The sequence below is a fragment of the Sebastes fasciatus genome, chromosome 9 (genome assembly GCF_043250625.1).
Source record: "Sebastes fasciatus isolate fSebFas1 chromosome 9, fSebFas1.pri, whole genome shotgun sequence".
Taxonomy (NCBI): Eukaryota; Metazoa; Chordata; class Actinopteri; order Perciformes; family Sebastidae; genus Sebastes; species Sebastes fasciatus.
In genome coordinates, this window is record NC_133803.1 from 10,833,898 (window position 1) to 10,853,297 (window position 19,400).

At 39.6% G+C, this 19,400-nt stretch overlaps 1 protein-coding gene and 1 long non-coding RNA gene across 15 annotated transcripts in view; one reads left to right on the forward strand and one right to left on the reverse strand.

Annotated features, from left to right (window-relative positions):
• kcnma1a (potassium large conductance calcium-activated channel, subfamily M, alpha member 1a) overlaps positions 1–19,400 on the forward strand; it is a 182,607-nt gene that overhangs the window by 134,124 nt on the left and 29,083 nt on the right. For 6 of the 14 annotated variants that reach the window (XM_074645980.1, XM_074645981.1, XM_074645979.1 and 3 more), the window contains exons 14-19: positions 535–690; positions 1,191–1,300; positions 1,469–1,537; positions 6,709–6,795; positions 6,880–6,956; positions 17,207–17,287. In XM_074645980.1, coding sequence (XP_074502081.1) covers positions 535–690; positions 1,191–1,300; positions 1,469–1,537; positions 6,709–6,795; positions 6,880–6,956; positions 17,207–17,287 — 580 coding nt within the window. Of the gene's footprint in view, positions 1–534; positions 691–1,190; positions 1,301–1,468; positions 1,538–6,708; positions 6,796–6,879; positions 6,957–12,628; positions 12,803–16,809; positions 16,843–17,206; positions 17,288–19,400 lie in introns of all 14 variants that reach the window. The other 8 variants (XM_074645993.1, XM_074645982.1, XM_074645983.1 and 5 more) reach the window with 3 other exon arrangements.
• LOC141773872 (uncharacterized) lies at positions 12,629–14,647 on the reverse strand. The gene is made up of 2 exons (XR_012595199.1): positions 13,697–14,647; positions 12,629–13,640 (listed from the first exon to the last, which is right to left on the reverse strand). It is a non-coding gene; the product is annotated as an uncharacterized LOC141773872 (long non-coding RNA).

Here is a 19,400-nt window from a genome sequence, read left to right on the forward strand (position 1 = left end):
GACTAACTAAACATTAAGTGCAGTTGTTGTAGTAAAGGCCAAATTAATGATTATTTATGAAATGACTGCCTTCAAATTTGCTTTTTAACAATTTTAAGCTGAAGTCGGTAACTTTGAGCAAATGTGATTAAAAAAAAAAAAAGAGGTTATTTTTATCAGATCAACATTTTGTGGGGAAAAAAAATTCTAAAAACAATTTGCCATTATGCAATGGATTATGCCCTGGTATATTTCTTGGCTGGGGCAACTAACTCCCTGAAGTATCTGCTGGTTTCTTTGCAACCTCCACAGAGCCAGGCTAGCTGTTACCCCGTGTTTCCAGTCTTTGTGCTAATCTAAGCTAAACAGCTGCCTGTACTGTTGCTCTATATTTCCCGTCCAAACATGAGCGTGGTATTCCCCTTCTCATCTAACTTTCCGCCAGAAAGCGAATGAGCGTACTTCCCAAAATATTGAAATATTCCTTTAAGAAATCTGAATGATGTGCTTAGTTTTCCGTGTCTTGTGACCTCCTCTGTCTGTCGTGTGATGAAGGCCCATCTGCTGAACATTCCGAGCTGGAACTGGAAGGAGGGCGACGACGCTATCTGCCTGGCGGAGCTGAAGGCGGGCTTCATTGCCCAGAGCTGTCTGGCCCAGGGCCTGTCCACCATGCTAGCCAACCTCTTCTCTATGAGGTCCTTCATTGAGGTAACACAGAGGACAAGATTAACTTGCCTCGTCTCAGTCACTCTCTCTGAACAGACTGAAGTAATACGGATGAATGAATTCTCACATTGCGTTTTTGCTAAATTAGATGATTTATTCAGGGATTGAAGGCAAGGTTGCTATAAGTGGATACAGTAGATTTCTCTGCTGACAGATGGACTAGATCTATCAAACACAGCACATTCCCCAGAAATTTTTTGACATCTTTGTCCAGAGAGTGTTTTCAATTGTCCTGGCACATCATATTTTACTGTGACATTTCATATGGAATCTGTTCAGTGTTTCTGTGGCTCAAAATTGAAGAGGTGCTTGTCTCTATCAAAGAACTGTTCTCTTGTCATAAAGATGATGGATCAGCTTATAATGACCAGGCTGATGTTGTGCGGCGGAACATCTGCAGACCACATTGGGCCGCTATTGGAAGGAAAACAGTGTTTTTCCTTCATCTCACATGTGACATTTCCATGCTTGTTTTTTGTCAGATTGAGGAGGACACATGGCAGAAGTATTACCTAGAAGGGGTGGCTAATGAGATGTACACAGAGTATTTGTCCAGTGCCTTTGTCGGCCTCACCTTCCCCACTGTCTGCGAGTAAGTATCCCTCTTCCCTCGCTCAGCAAGCCCACAGTCAGCGGTAGGTAGAGCTAACAATCCTGAAGTGAAGAAAGAAAGACAAGATGTGAATTTCAAAGGTGTTTTGAACACATCACTCATTTGCTTACACAGTGCTGTCCGCTAATGAGTGCACATGTTTTACAGGCTGTGTTACGTGAAGCTGAAGCTGTTGCTTATCGCCATCGAATACAAGTCTGAGCAGAGAGAGAGCAGGTTTGTTCATTGCATCTTTCTTCCACTAACATCAGGTATGACTGCGTTAAAAGTGACTCGCTTCAAGTGGATCTTTTCATAAAATATCTTATATTCTTTTCCCCCAAACAGTTGATATTCAGATTACATTTGATGACATTAAGTTGCCGAATGACATTTGTATGATAGCGTGCCAATATGACTATCAGTACACACAATAACACAACTAGAAAGCAATCAAAGAGCACATATCTCCGCCAAGGCTGCACAGTCTTCTTGACTATCTGCGTCTCATTTTAGTGTGCCAAAGCTTTTCATTAAAGTGCGGTGGTACATGAGAAATTAGCAGAAATTTCCAAGAAATCCTGTCTCGCCTTTTTAAGAAACCTAGTACAGAAATGTATGGATTTGCACCGAAAACAAATCACTTATTCCTTGCCTTTGGGGCCTATCTTCCTCAAAATTTTATTGAATTCCAATAAGAACTTTTTGGAATATCACGCTATTTGGCAAACAAATAAATGGGACTGATAATACTGACTGTATGTCCTTGGTGGAGGCCAATTCTATATCAAACCTAGCAGGTGTGCAGGAGTAACTGTAAAAGATGTGGTTGATATTTAAACTTGGTTTCAGACAAGTATTACTGCACTGCAACATTTTTTGTTTCATTTTGATTATATTGTTCTGTCAATTCAGAGACACATTCACACATAAATAACCAATTTTGCTGCACATTTGAATCTCACGTCATGTTTTTCCTTAACTTGACTCTATTGTGTCCCTGTTCAGTCTGTATGATAACCACTAACTCTACATCAGCGTCAGTCTTATCACCAATAACAACATGAAGTACTATTTCTCTGATCTCAATTGCCAAATCTCACCCTCCCTTCCCCATTCACCTGTGTCAAATGTTTTTGTGTACTGGCAGGATTGCATGGCAAATGATGGTCATTTTTGACATTAGAAGCTAAAATCAAATTTTAATAATTTTGACGTTATGAAATTTCTAGATGTGTACATATTTGATTCTAAGCTAGAATTTATCCCAGTGCGATATTTAAAAAAAAAAATCTTTTAAGCTAGTTAAGTTATTGAAAATACTTTTTTGTAATGATTTTGACATGAAAAAGACATAATTTTCCTTATACCTACAGCTCTTTTCTAGGTATGGAAGCCCATTACCGCCACTGTGATGAAAAACAAAAATCCTGTAAGTCATTATAATAAGATGCTATCTCAAAATAATGAGTTAGTATCTCAATATTTTGACTTACTATCTCATTATTTTGACTCACTATCTCAATATTTTGACTCAGTATCTCAATATTTTGACTTAATATCTCAATATTTTGACTTATTATCTCATTATTTTGACTTACTATCTCATTATTTTAGCTTACTATCTCAATACTTTGACTTAAGTGTCTCAAAATAATAAGAAATGTTAATCACATTTGCGAAAATGGGCTTGTGATGGTAAGCCTAAGTCAAAATATTGAGTCACTAAGTAAAACTTCTTATCTCAATATTTTGACTTACTATCTCATTATTTTGACTCACTATCTCAATATTTAGAGTATTTAGTATCTCAAAATAATGAAAAACATTCATCACATTTGTGGAAATGGGCTTGTGATGGTAGGCCTAGGTCAAAATATTGAGATATTAAGTCAAAAATAATGAGATAGTAGGTCAAAATGATGCGATAGTAAGTCAAAATAATGAGATAGTAAGTCGAAATATTGAGAAAGTAAGTCAAAATATTGAGATACTAATTCATTATTTTGAGATAATATCTCATTATAATGACTTACAGGATGTTTTTCTTTTTCATCACGGTGGCAGAAATGGGCTTCCATATCTAGAAGATGTATACCACAATGTCCATTGCCATTTGATTAAATCACACCCCTTGTCAAAAGATAACCACCTATAAAATCAAACACTTTTTTTTAGTAAACAATAATTTTTTTGGGTGCATTGCACAAGCATGAAATAATTGAATTGTGTGTCTTGCACCACGTGCTGCCATATAAGGCGTACCTGCTAAATAGGCAGAGAAACAATGGAAACAGTCATATTCTCCTCTTCCTTTATGTCCATGATAACTGTTTGATTTGAGATTTTTTCTTGTTGTTTGCAGAAGCCGAAAGCGGTATGCCCTCTACCTTATCTTACTTCCAAAGTTCCGCCCAATCTCCACCACTTTAAAGCTTCTGACTTTGGGAGTTTCCCCAAGGATATTTTTCCAAACCCTATCTCACAGGCCTCTTTTTCTAACTCTTTTTTATGGTGTCCCTTGTGCTTAATGCACTAACTTCTTTGCAGGCAGAGAGAGGATAGATAAATTGGACATGTTTGTAGAAGTGCTGTTTCTTTGTCTTTACTGTTGTCGCTGTACCAAGGCCAAATGCTCACCCTCTCTCCATATCTACCTCTTATTTGATCTTTTCAGTGTTTGTCCTTTACCAGTCCTTTGCTTAGTTTATTTCTCTCACTTTCAGTTCTTTTTTCAGTGTTGCTCAGTTGTTACCCTACCGTGTGTTTGCTTTGCCAAGTTAATTATTCCACTCATGGTGTTTTTAAATCAGTACTTCATGGTTCTTTGACTCAGAATCAGTGAGGAGTTTGTACACACTTAGACCTCAGATGTGTCGATAAGCACCGATAATCTGTTGTTCTATATTTTGGATTTAATCATGAAATAAATTGACTGATTATCTGCCATTGCTGTACTGTAGGCAGTGGCCGATATAATAGCATGTCTTTTTCCTCATGGTTTTATTACACCAGCAGTACCTCACCAATCCTTGTTTCCATCATTCCACACACTAGGGAAGGCATGGAGCTGTTGAATTTGGATAGCATTCAGTTGATCCAAACTGAAATTTAATAACCATAGGCTACGATGTTCACAAGTGCAACACATTTCACTTTTGCATTCCATCACCCTCTCATGTTCTCAGTGCTAAATGTAAATCCATCTGTGCATGTCTGTACGTCTGGTTTATGTGTGATTACCTCGAGAGGGAGTGTCTGCGTGTGAATGTGCATTTTCTGTGCGTCTCAGCCACTATGTCCTGTCGTGCTTGTGCGTCTCTCGAGTAGATGTTCTTAAGTGAGGTCACTTCCTGTCAGTTTGGTGTTTGAGAAACAATCCAACTGCACAGAAGTTACTGCAACCGTCTGCATCTACGTACCTGTCCTTATACCTGTACCGCAGTGGCTATGCCTTTTCTGTTTGATTATTGTCCTCTTCATGACGTATGGTGACTGCATGCTATGACACTATCACATAAGGTGTGTGATGCTTGCCTTGTTGCTCACAATATGAGGTTTTGATGCTTTTTAAGCTTCTATTCACCAGTTTGCACCTGACAGAAGAAAAATGTCTCGGATAGTTACTCCTGTAAAATCTCAGATTTGGGCAGCAATGTTTGTGGAACTGTCTTGATTTGATCTGTTTCTTTCCTTTTATTTCACTAAAGAGCATGCCAGGCGTGACGCCTGTTTACTTCTTTGGGGGCCATTCAATCTGAAAGAATGCTATTTTACTTATTGAAAAAAAAATGTGGAAGGAAAAAATCTGATCGGCATGACTGATGCAATTTGATCACAGCCCGATATGTGTGTGGATTCAATTGCTCCCTTAATATTTTTGTTTTTCTCCAATGTAGCCTTTTCCAGAGCCCAGAGGAAAGATGTAGTGAGATAGATGTTCTCAGATGTACTACTTCACTTCTGCCATTAGTCTACACAGATTATACACTCCTTCAAAATTGGTTACTATAATGCAAAAAACACTATTCAAGGTGGGACCAGACTTCTACATTACATCAGAAGTGGGTGAAACAGACACACATGATTCAGTTGATATCAATCTGCAAACACATTAGTAAATGCTGCCAAATTCTACACACTGTATCTTTTAATATAAAAAACACATTACCCCAGCACTGACAGTAGTTTTGTTAGCCATATGATGAGTATTGTTCTCACAAATTGACAAAAGCTTTAGTTTTAAGTAGAGTAAATGGAGAGAAAAAAAGAAGAATCAATAGTTCATCATCTTTCATCTGGGCTCGTCGTATGTATTTTGAAGGAGTGTGACCCTTAAAGGTTTGTGGGTTCAGTGTTTTGATTTCTTAGTTACACACTCACATCATTGATGATTGTTGCCCACAGGTAACCATTAATGACCAGGGTGTGTGTGTGAGCGTACAGTATGTGTGTGTGTGCGGTGTCTACTCTTTGTCTCAGTCTAATTGATGGGGAATGATACAGCCAGTTGCTTAAAGTGCTTAGGGTCTTAAACCAGTCCCGTTCACAATAAAAAAAAAACGCATTGGCTGATATATCCCGTGATATTTATTTTTAGTGCAGCTGTTGTTCAGCATGCTGTAATACATTTTTTTATCATAGTTTTGTCTTTAGATATAAATATAATAAATGTAATGTAACATTTTAAGTCAATATTGACCTTACCGTGCATTCTAATTATTTTCACACTATAAATCAATGGAGCAGAGACACTACTGATTTTAATGTGAGTTAATCCACCTTTGGACTTCCTAGAGCAATAGAGTATAGCAGAGAGTCACTGAGTAGAATCAGCCTAGTATCGACAAGAGAAAGAGCTGTTCATTCCCTTGCATCATACTGTCAGTTACTAACCGAGATAACAACACTGTACAACTGTACATTCTCTGTACTGCAGCCATGTCTCAGTGGCCATCATAACATTTGTTTCGACTAGATGACTGTACACTAAAACCACTCCATAGCCATAATTTTAATTCTTTCTACCCGTGTCCCTTTTACTCGTACCTCTCTGTCCCCCTTCTCACCCTGGGGCAAACCGATACCATTCTGTAAAGAAAAGAATTAAAATTCAATGTGCGATCATATTGTTGTACATTCTGTCCATTCGTGTGAGTATCACATCAGCAAATTGCCCCAAAATCAGAGGAGCAAGTGTGTTTATGATAACACTTAAGACACAAACCGAGCTCTAAAAGTTTAGCAAGGATGAATGTGTTGAGAAAAAAAGTCCAGATAAGCGCAGTGCGGGTCCGATTAACGGCTTCAACAAGTCTGTGTACCATTCCTCTTGATTAGCATGTTGTGTGCATGAGTGTTGTCCTGAAGTTAATGAGCGCGATGTGTCTATTTCTCTGATAACCCAGCATCCTTATCAACCCGGGCAACCACGTCAAGATGCAGGAAGGAACGCTGGGATTCTTTATCGCCAGTGATGCCAAAGAAGTAAAGAGGTAATCCTGCCGTCCTGATGAACAGCTGATCACTAACTGTCAAATGGACAGTTTGATGAACATTTTTCACTGTGTCACTTTCAGAGCATTTTTCTACTGCAAAGCTTGTCACGATGACATCACAGACCCTAAGCGTATCAAGAAGTGTGGCTGCAAACGACGTGAGTAGCTGCGCCTTTATTTTTGCCCCACTGACACCCCTCCTTCCCTTCCTCTCACTCCAAAACGTTCCAGTGGGTCTCTTTGTCTCATTATACTTGAGGTTTTACTCGTGTGAACACTAATGTTATACCTCTCATTGTGTTATTTGTTCTCCTGTTCCGTGGCACTGTTTGTAAAGGTAATATTCTGTATGTTATCATACCATTATACCCTTAGGAAAGTATTTATTAAGGATCCCATTTGAACTTCCATAACATCCCTTATGGTATGATCATCAGTCAATATCTGATTTGGGTTTTTTTCCTAGACGAAATGTAGGTGTTGTCATGTTTAAGTGTGTTTTTCTCTTTGGTTGAATCACTACTTTATCTACACAATCTGAGAATGTAGTGGTATGACATTTACAGGAGGGAACATTTGTGAGAAATGTACAGTAGATATGATTAAAATTATATTAGTTAACAGCTGTTCAGACAAAGAAAAGAAAAAAATCTACAGTAAGATCATATCATTGTAATCCTTCCATCCCGTTAATGATTATAACACTTAACTCACAATAATGCATATACAGCAGGCCTATTCAATTGGTGGCCCACGGGCCGAATCCGGCCCTTTAACAACCTCAAACCAGCCCTTTGATCATTTCTAAATATGAAATTTGTATAAAAACAATAATTTCTTCCAATAAGAGAGTTTACTCCCGTTCATCAACGTTATCACATCATGCTATCGACGCTGTTATGGACTGTTAAAAGCAACTTCATTGTGTTTTTATTTAAATAACCTGCTAACATTCTACGTTTATTGGTGTTTACATTGTTTGATTATTAGGAGATCATCGTTTTATTAGTCGGCTAATTAGCTAATTGTGTTTATTAAAATAACAACCTACTAAGATTAAACAGGGGTATTGTTTTCACATTTAAATTCCTAGCTTTGCAGATGAGAAATCGGAAAGGAAATTAAAATGTTCGGCCCTTGGCTCTTCACTGTTTTCCAAATTTGGCCCTCTTAAAAAAGTAATTGATAGGCCTAATATACAGTAACTCCTTATCCCACTCCTGCACGAGTAACTAAAATGATACATATGCAGCATAAGCCAGAATACTTAGCTTTTTTAGCATGAGACGATGAGATTTTCTCTGAAACATTAGTAGATATGTGTTACAGTATATTCTTTTTACATATAAATATTCTTGATGAGAGTATTGAGCTCAGTCACAGTGCTCTTAATTGTTGCATTTTAGACAATACACAAATGCCCCTGTCAAATAGAAAGCCTCCCCCCTTTATGTATGCAGACATAACATTACCATTAAGGCAGGAACAGCACATGACCTATGCACAGTAGTCACTTGTCAGGACATGTTAGCCACTGGATAAATAATTCAGGTGAATATCCCATATTTCCACAAAAAGGTCACAGACAATTATAGTAAGCAGCCTGTTACAGACAAAGCCTGGTTTTAAAATACATGCCCACCATTTCTTTCTTTTGTCTGTGTCATTTCAATTATTCAGACAATCCCAGCTCGATATAATCAACAGGCCTTTCACACTCTGGTTTCATTTAGATAAACTGTTTACTTCTGTTTGCCTTCATGTCTCAGAGCCAGGTGATGGACATGGCGTTATGTTTTATCCTATTAGTTTCCAACAAGAGAGTTGCATTTAGAAAGATGACAGTTCCGTTACTGCAAAAGGATGTTTGTCTTACAGTATGTTCTGTTCTATCATGTTTTGTTGTCTTCTGTTGTTTTTTTCCCATGTTTCTTTATGACCAGTGACACACTTTTGATGTATTTCCTTCCCTGCTGCCATTGGAAAACGCCACTTTATTTTAACTTCTCACTGGTAGTGATTTATTGTGAGTAAAAAGAAAATGGCTGCACAATTACCCAGAGTGCAGTGCAAGTGTTTTTTTTTTTTCTTCTCCTCTTCAGCAAATAGTATACTGTATCTTTGTTGCATGTACCAGTGTAGCTTCTGCATCCCTCTCCTCTCATTTCTACTGTACACTGTGCTCAGACCAGACCAGAACCAAAACAGCTGAAATCAAACTCACACCAGCATTATAGGCGCAGTCAGCTGATGCTCTAACTAGTTGGAAATGACAATTAGATAGAGTGTGACTTAATCGGATGTGGCCGGTGAGCTCTGCAGTTTTTCCTCACTATTTAATCATCAAACCAAAGTCATATATGGCATTTGGAAACCAATCCGCTGCAAGTCTTGTGTCATTACCCATGATTAACCTCCTTATAGTGCCATGATCTAAGAAAGGAACGTAAGGCAAATCTGAGATGTCATACAGTAATCATAGATTTAGAAGAGCTAACTCAAGGGGAGGAAAATTAACAAGAACCACTGAGGTTTGAATTGATCTGCTTTCTGTCAAAGGAGGTTTTGTGTGCGGCTGTACTTCCAGAGAGCAGAAAATGTCCTTGTGGGAAGTGCTGCAAATCCTAAACGAGCTAGGTTGCCAAAACACAATCAAAACAATCTGGTCTCCCCTTTGCCCCGCTTCCCTGTGATCTCAGCCCCTTTCTAAACTCTGGGTCCTCGCCCTGCTCTGGCCGAGGTTTTAGAGATCATCCGTTCCTCACAGAATTGAAATGTCACCACACGAGTGTTGTGCATTTCAAATCTGGGCAGTTGTTGGGTAATTTTTTTTTTTACTTGCTGCACTGGATGAAGTCCATCAGCAACACAGTATTAATTGTCATAGCGTTAGATTGCCACTAGATGGCGGTGCCGTGCCAGAGTCATGTCCAATAACACAATATTTAAATGGTGATGTCTGTAGAGGAAACTTAAATCCCCTGAAACCTGTTCAGCAAAAATGCAAGGATCAAATCGGTGTGTCTCTGTGCATTGGGAATAATAAATTTAATCAAAAACTGGATCTACAGTTTACAGCAGAAAGGCTGCCTTTCCAAGGAAAAACGCATTTGTCTTTTTTGCCTCCACTTCAATAAGCTCCTGTGCACAGTTTGTCATTGCTCAAAAGTTCAACTCTTGAGCTACTGTAACAGTATCATTTTCCTTGCACTCTTGCTGAATAAGGAAGCCTTAGGGGGACATATCAGAATGGTGCTTTGTTTGGGACATCCTTCGTATTCAACATAGCGCCCTGATAGCTTCTGTTGGAGTATTTTGTGCCTTGGTGGATTATAGAAGATGGTGACAAAGCAGACAGTTCATCGGGGCAGCCGTCATGTTGAATCTTCAATTAAGAATGCCCTGAAATGGACACCTTATCATTCTAGGCCAGAATCTGGGTATTTGTGAAGTCAAAGACATTGTCGGTGTGTTTGTGTGTGTGTGTGTCTTGTGTTTTCCATTACTCCCCTTCTACGTGTCCATAATCTACGTTGTAAACATTCATATACTGTGGTCTGAATGCCTATAAGCAAAAACTCTGAAGTTAAGAAATGCCAGCATGAAGTGATAGCCTCGCTGCACCTTGTCTGCCGTACCCCCAAACTGTTTCGACACTGTGAACAGTTATATCTGTGCCTCCCCGTTGTTGCTAAGACCAAAACGGCGTTTTCTGCATGCCTATTACATGCTCATAAGGCACATGTGCATGCCACAGGATGCAACAGTCCCTGATGCCGTCATCCCATGGGTTATGATCTGCGTTTCCCATTCTTTCCGTGGCCAGAAGCTGAAACATATTGCTTCATTCAAGATCTTATTTTTTCCAATGTGACTCAGAGTCAAAGATGCTGAAAGTGTCTCTGTAAAGGTGCCAGACAGTATTAGTCTGCTGTCTGTTTGCACCTTGGCAATGAGAGAATGGGGACCAGGGACTGTTTCTGCCCAGAGTCACAGCAATCTAGATGTGCTACTCTGGGGACTTTCACTCCCGCTTCCCTCGGGGTTCAGAGCTTCACACACAGCAACATACACACCACAAAGACAGGAAGTGGCTGCTTACAGTTTTGGGCTGCAGGCTGACTAGTACTTAAGGAGTTAATTGTTGTGTATACTGCTTTCACATCCAGTCTTACCTGAACTAGAGCACCTATTCTCCAAATTGCCAGTTTATTTAGGATGATAACTGAATAGAAACATCAATGAAATACTTTAATACAGTCATTATGGCATTGATGTTGATCCTGGTAAATATACAGTAACAGGGGTGGTGGGTAATTAGTAACAAATTTCATTGTGACCTGCAATCCCTGAGCTCCTAGTGTTTTAGAGACATTACATGGGAGATTTGACAAACAAACAAAAAATATAGCACTTCCCTAGTATAAATAAAATGCTGAAATGTAATTTTGAAATGCATTTCCCCCTTAATTTTGTCCAATGAGAGTGAATTTGGAAATGCCAGAAGAGAGACTCTCAATTACCCTACTTATTTGCAAGTTTTATCCCCTGATTTTATTGAGTGGATACAATTAAAAAAGATATAAAAGTATATGTAATGGCCCAGTCAGTATTTTTACCTCATACATTTGAGGCATGTGGCTATTATAGGTTAACGATTAACAATCAACACTAAAATTAAATACAAATTATAATTGTCCTTGATACGAACAAACCTCAAACAACATAAACTCATTATATTTAGAGATATTAAACACCTGACAACTTCAGGATAATGGTAACAGCAGCACAAGTAGAGAAAAGTACAATTTCACGGTTTCAAACATTCCAAATGTGTCACAGTTTATTTCCTATTGCAGTGTATGTGAATGACATCAGCTGACAGGACGTAAACATGGACCCAAGCTGTTGCCTAGCAACGCAATTCCATTGAAACAGAATTGAAAAATTTAATCAAGCTAGCGTAATGTCTGTTTCACAGCAATATCTATCTGAAGTTGGCTAACATTATCCACCATAAGCTACTGGTCACACCAGACCACATAAGGCTGTAATTTCCTCTTTCAAAAGTTATATAGTCTCACTTTAGAATCACAGAAAAATTACAACCATATGCATCCTTTGTCTAAACTCACACATGCACTTTAGAGTGAAGCATCCCTTGGGAAGTGGAGCAGTGAAACTGCAGGTTTGAATATACAGTAGCATGAATTGGCCCGTCTAGCTAGTAGAATAGTGTGATGCCATGGACAGAACCGCTACAGCTGCATGATGGGATACAGGTACGTGATCCACTCCTTTAGCCAAATGGATAGAGGATGTACAAATGTATGAAACATTGTATGAGGTTTGCTGCTGAAGACATTGCTCATGCCTCTCTTCCCCGAATGCCTCCCTCCCCGTCTCCTTTCTCCTCACCCCTCTTTCCCACTGTTATAGTTTTGCCTTTTGACCTGTTACAGCCTTAGCTCACAGCCTGACCTCTCCAGACTGTGTCAATATGAACGAGAAATAATGCCCTGGCATATGATTATTCTATTATTAATTTTGTTATATTGTAATGTGTTTAAATTTTACCTTCTCAGACAAGAAATTAAAAAAAAAAAAAATGTAATTGGCTGAGTTGTTGAGGTAAAGTAATTGGGTTCTTCAATAAATCCCGGCGCTTCGAGTGTGTTAATTTAATTTGTGGCTCAAGTCTGTGGGAGCTGGTGGCTAAGGCTTGCACTTTCTGATGAAGTTACCGTCCAACTTCCCCTGGATGAATATTTCTCCTTTTGCCATTAACCTGCTGCTTTTCCTTTCCTCTCATCCCAAAACATGACTGTAGCCAAGATGTCCTACTACAAACGAATGAAACTGGCATGTTGTTTTGATTGCGGCCGTTCAGAGCAAGACTGCTCTTGCATGTCAGGCAGTGTACATAGTAACATGGACACCCTTCAGAGGGCCTACCCACTTTCCTCTGTCTCTGTTCATGATTGCGCAACCACTTTACGTGCCTGTAAGTTACACCGCCCAACACATGCTGTTACGTGTCTGTGGTGTGTGCTCCGTGTGTATTGTACCTTGTAGAGGTACTGTACGTGTACGTTTGTGACAGTGATGTCGTCTATGTAGTGTGATTCGTCAACCCGTGACTCCCATAGTTTGTGTAGCTGTGGCATACGTGATTTTATTTATCTATTTCATGAAAACTTTTTACTCAGCGATGTATTTTTTTTGTTTCTCTCCTTTTCTATCTATATCTCTATCGTTATCTCTATCTTTATCTCTATCTCTATCATTTATTTTGACTCTTAATCTCCTCATTTTCTGTTATTTTTAGTTGAATTTCATCAGTATTTTTCAGTTATTCATCTTCATTTGACACCATTCGTTTGAGTGTAATATGTGTGGTGGGTTAGTGGTGGTTTGGCTCTGTGGTGCTGCTGTACTGTACAGTACTGTAGGTGTTAGACATGTGGCTACCGCATGCTGCATCAGTCATGCAGTTGTGTAATAATATCACTATTGGATTTGATGTGTTTTGAACTGTTTAAGGTAAGATATCTGTAAACTGTATACAAAAATGGAAAATATGATTTCATTCTCAAGGTTTTATCCTGCAATTTAATGCTAATGTTTGTTAAATTATTGTCTTATATCTTTACTTTGAAGATCCTCACAAACCTGTTTTCAGTTTGTACACTTTTCAGTTTATGCAGCTTTGCTTCTGTTCCTTTTTTTCTTTCTTTTACCTTTGACTTAACCTTTCCGATCAACTGCGCAGAGTTTTTTTAGTTTCACTTTAATGCCGAAGATGAGAGAAAATCACATCTGAAACGGCATTTTGAAGATTTCTCACAGTTTTGCAGTCGAGCCTTATAAATGAGGAGCAGTGCACAGATGTTAAAACGCATTTTTATTGGTGACACCGGTTCAGGAAAGTAACTAATAATATCTCAAGCAACTGAAATACACTTTCACTCTTTTAGGAAATTAGTGAAGAACAAGAGCAGGAAGAACACATACAATTTTGCCCACAATTAACACTGTTTTTTTGACAGAAAGCGTCAAATCGTACATTTTAGTGTAAAAAATGTCCTGCTCAGCCTCCGATCGCAATTGTTTGAAATTGTTTTTAGCAGCAGTCTACGACACATACACTTCAAGGGAGAAAAGGGAGGAGAATTAGTAGGAAGGAGAAGAAAATGAAATGGAGGGGAGAGGGTTTTTTTAAGGAAAGAAAGAGGACTAGAAAATAGATGAGGGAAAATGAGGACAGGAGACAAAAACGCAAAATGAGAGCTACAAAATAGTGATAGTTGGCTCGATAAAGAAAAGGTAGGAGGACGAAATCTCCTAGCAGATCACCCTCCTTTCGACTTTCCTTTTGAGTGGATAGGAAATACTAAATTGTCTGTCAATTACACATGGCAGCAGTAGGCCTAGCTATCAAAGCCTTGGGTTCAGACATACAGATCTGATTTCCTTCTCAACATTCTCCCACCGTCTGCCGACTCAGCCTAGATTAGTGTCAAACGTGCCATGATGAGTTTGGCTTGGCCTCTTGTAGTTCGGCCTGCGCTGATATCCCTCGGTACCAATTACTGGCCATTACATGGTTACTGATCTCACTTCTCCCACAACCCCCTGTAGGATTTCAGGAAAGCCTCCTCTGTCTTAGATTTCTTTTCCCTTTTTAACTCTGACTTTGTCTGAACAAAGTGAGTTTAGCAAAGGAGTGCATTGGGCTTTGTCAGTCAGGGATTGTTGAATTTCCTCTCCCCATTTCCCCTCTTCCCCCCCCCCCCAACAGACTGAGAGGATAAGACGTCTTTATCCATGATGACTTCATGCCCTTGTACATCTGAACCAGATTTTTTTCTGAGCCCGAGTACTTGGATAATTGGTTTCTTGGATAGCACTCTTTCATTTAATGCACCCCGTGTTCTGATGCGAGTCACATTCGGACCACACAAATACACAGTGCGACACAGACACCTAATTAATGGTGACGTAAACATAAACCTCTGTGTTGCTTTAATGATACAATATTTGATTAATAGCCATTTTTAATGTGCTCTCATCCCAAGGGGTTTAGTGAGTAATGTGATGTTTGGTGAAATAGATAAACCTCTTGCACATAGAGTAACATCTTGACAAAATAGCTAACTCATTTAATGCAGTCTTCTGTTGCTAGAGATCATTCATATAGAGATTCTGCAGTTTGGTTAGACAATGAATTATTGCAGTGAAAATAAGATGAAACATGAGCTTGCGTTAGAGGCGGAAACCTTTGCAGATAAGAAGATGGAAAATTTGGACAGAAGACGGCAAAGGCAAACAGTTTCTACCACTTTTGTGAATAGTTGAAAATATAGTTCAAAGCTCAAATTAGAGTCCCCCCTTGTGTGGTTGTGTATATTGATTCTTGTCTTCAACAATTTAAGTTTTAAAGTATTACCAGACGATATTTCGAGTTGTTTTTTTTTGGTCCGTGTATTGGCTACATATGGTCTTTCTTTGTGACCTGACCGTCATCACAGTCGGCCAGCTTCTTTCAGTGAGAAACGCTCGCGACGCGACGTGGTTTTATATAATGGAGAGGCTGACAGCTTCTACAAAGCTGGGCTATGGACGAGGGTTGGGGACCCGAGGCTCGGGAGATGCTTTTGGCTAGTCCACGGCCATCTGGGCTGTGTGTGTGTGTGTGTGTGTGTGTGTGTGCGTGCATGCGTGTGTGTGTGTAACAACATGCTCTTCTATCTCTTGTGTCTGTGCTTGTGTGTGCATCTGCATCTCATTGCTGGGGACCTTATCTATCCTGACACGGAAATTATGTTTGCATTTTCATTTTCCCAGCCCTGCTGGTCCGTCACCAAACTTGCCCTGACAGCTCCTGTCCACCAGGCAGGCTTGGTTCCCCCCCACCACCCCCCATACCCTCTGTCCTACGCCGCCTCGCTACGCCCCAGATGCTAGCCAGTTAGTCTGCCGCCTCTGCGGTGCGGGCAGATTGCTAGAGACAGATGCCAGGGCCACTGTGGGTCCCTGTTTGAGGATCTGTGTCATAGGCCAGCCCTGGGCCTTCACTGTGACCTTTACTGCTGGAAGAGACTCTGGGAAAGAGTGGGGAGTGTCAGCAGCTCAGAGCTCAGTTCAAGTGCCCACTGTACCAGTACTTCTATCAGTACCAGTCTTCAGTACCTCCTCAGTCAAGGTCATAAACGGTAATAACGGTAGATAATTAATAGTTCTGGCATAAGTGGAGACCTCGGTCAACCTTTTTAAAAGAGATTTAAAAGTGTAGCATTGAACCCATGTTTGAAAAAATACCCTTTTTTATAAAAATCTCCATTTGTGCAAGAGATGTGGACTGCATGTAAAGATCAAGTGTCTTTGCAGTTGTGCTTTGTTACCGCGGCTGTTTTGAGTAGCGAGTGTCTGCTGTCTGTGTTTCTGGACATCTACATGCACTTAAGTATGTAGTCACTGTCTTTGTTCCCCATGGTGGCTTTATTTGTTCCGACTACAGACCTCACAATGTTCATCATATTCAATCAAAATGTAGTATATAATGAGTTTTTTTTAAATGAGAAACATTACATTGTTGAATCTACCGCTGAAACTGTGCAACCTCAAATTAAGCTTTGTGGATTTTTTCTTTTTATAAAATCAGCCATTAGTCTGTCATTACATCTCATTACGTGTTTAGAACATTTTCCTAAAAGCATGGCTCAATCTGAGAACAAGACAGTTCATCTCGTTCACCTATCTGCCTATTTTGTGCCATCATGTCGTCCTTTAATCACCACCATTAGGTTTTTCCATCATTTTAATTATTTGTACCTTTAATTTTTGGTTTTATGCCCTCATGCCTTTCACTCATGGTACTTCATCATAGTTACATTTCTTTAATTTCCATCCACCGCTCTTATGTTGATGTCTCTATTTCCTAATGTGCCTGTTTCATTACATCCTTTCTCCCCCCGTGTGACCTGCCACTTGTCTTTGCATTCTCCTCAGCCAAATATAAGTATAATGGATATGTCAGATCACGTAAGTGTGTTTCTCTGTCCTTCTCCATACTGCTCCAGCTCTGTGTTTAGACTGTAGACCCCTCACTATGTCATGTAACATAATTAGCACTAATGCTCTGCTTTAGTATTTGCTTTGTTCTCCCTTATTCCTTTAGAATATACTGATGTTGTCTTCTGTCTTATACAGAGACAAAGTAAACTCACAGTTTAACCAGTGTTAAATTCAATGTTTATTCTAACTTAAATAATTTCAACGTATGTTGACAGGGAATTAAAGTAATGAGTTCCTGGTATTGATAGCAACTGAAAAGAAATTATTTTTTGTGTTTTGATAATACCATGTAGTTCCATAAAATATTCTTTTTGTATTGTGCTGCATGTAGCAGCAGATGGCGCTACAACACCAGGGAACAGTGGGAGTCAGAAAGAGGCTGGCGTTCGATTCAAAGCTGATTGCAATTTAGGTAAATCTTAAATAATTGCATTACTTTTTTACTCTACTGGTTAAGAATACATTTAGCTTTGCAATGCTATTTGTCACCTCTAACATTTTATATGCATATTTTTATTCAATGTATTTGTTCTTATCAAGCATATTAACATTGAAGACATTTTTTTTGTTTCCTCTTTGAAATAGTGGCTGCCTCTTAGCAGAACTAAAAGGAACTGCAGCTGTCATATCAGTTTTAGTTTTATATTTAAAAACAACAGTGCATGGCATAAAAAGCTTTTTCATGCAGTTTGCGATGCAGATGATGAACAAAGCTTGCTCATGCAGCAAACACCGTAAAGGCAAAGCCAGCTTAGCTCACATACAAAAGTAAACATTTGCAGTTTGTTATTCCTCTGCCTCATCATCCAGTTTACGTTGGGTCACGACGATCTGATGAGGCTTGCATGTGGGACAGTACCGTCATGTGATTAGCGTTTCGGGAAGGGACAGTTGCCGTCTGGGTTGTTCAGGATGCACAGTGGACCTGCCAGGGCGGGTGAGCGCTCTCTAACGCTGCACCGTGTTTGACAAGGGCCAGATGAATCCAGGAGCTATCGGTGGCGCCCCGTAAATCAAGGAGGCAGCTGACGGCTGGGATAAACGTCTGTTTATCGCCCGGGGCCACCCAAGCATGCTCTCTCCTCCAAACAACCAACCGAGCACCCTTCTACCACAGGGAGGAACAGGGCTCCTCCTCTCCCATTCAACTTTACAGCCACTTCAGTACATGCAAACATACAGGTTGACTCTGCAGCCTCAGTCACATTGTGTGTGTGTGTGTTTGTTGGGACGGCTGGGTGAACATGAGTTGTACATGAGTTTCTACATGAACAGTATTTATTCTCATATTAGACACAGCAGGCTGTCACTGGACATACTGTGATAACTGTCAAAGTTACAGTAAAAAATCAGCATGTTTGAGAATAGAGTGACTACAGTTTTGGTCTGGAGTCAAAACCACATTTCTCTATATACATAATCCGAAATGAATCCTTTAAATGTTTAATAATACAACGTTTTTGAATTAGTAGTATTATAAATTATTAGTTCTAGTTTTATATTTGTTGAAGTGAAAGTACTGCTGTGCTACACGTTATGCTTGAAATGACACAATAGCTGATTGGATTTGACTGGCTTTAGCCAAGCCGTGTGTCTCTGCTTTGTTCTACCAGAAAGTGTAGCTGCAACGGAGAAATAAAACAGAGAGACTTCTTATTAATTCATGTTTGTCACAAATGCAAAAGTAAAATGTCACTGTGAACATTTCAGTCAGAGCGTGTGCCAAGTAGATGAGAGATGTTGAAGTTTCAACACCAGTTGTAGAAAAATGAAATGATAAATGATTCCTGCTTTTATGGCATGGATTTTTTGGCTTACAGAAATTACTTAATCAAAACTGAAATTGAGAATCTTTTTCACTGAAACAATTGTTTGATCGTTATACAGGATTTTAATTAATTATTAGTCTTTTATTTCTCCCGTATTTATTTCAAGTCAGTGAATCCCTTTCTTATTTACTTATTGGCTTGTTAACATCCTATAGTAAAATGATTTCCCATGAAAATCTCTGAAAAACAATTCTATAATTTAAAACAAATATAACAAAAAATAACTGGTTAGTGTTCTACAATTTGATTACTAACTAATTCATGAGCATTAATACAGGCTTTCTCACACTTTTTATTCTCCATTGTTTGACAGTAATGGATCAAGTTAGACCGTCTTTTCAAAAACGATCAGTTAAAACCACCGGCTGCAACTCCACCTCCATCACCACAAATGCATTCCTTCCCAACAACTTGCACCCCAACCAGGAGCCCCTGTTCAACCCGGGCAAACTCAACATCCCCCTTGTTAATAACCGTAAAGGAAGCCTGCTCCCCATGGGGCGGGGGCCTGGGGCTGACCCCTCGAAACTGCGCCTCAGTATCTCAGGTCCAGGAGACGTGGCGGCCAGATCCCTGGCTGAGAGTCGGCTGAACCGGGCCCGCAGTCTGCCGGTGAAATACCGCTACCACCCCAATAATGCCATGCTGCTCAGTCACAGTAGGCACTGTAGGTTGCCCCCTTAGCGGGATGCATCA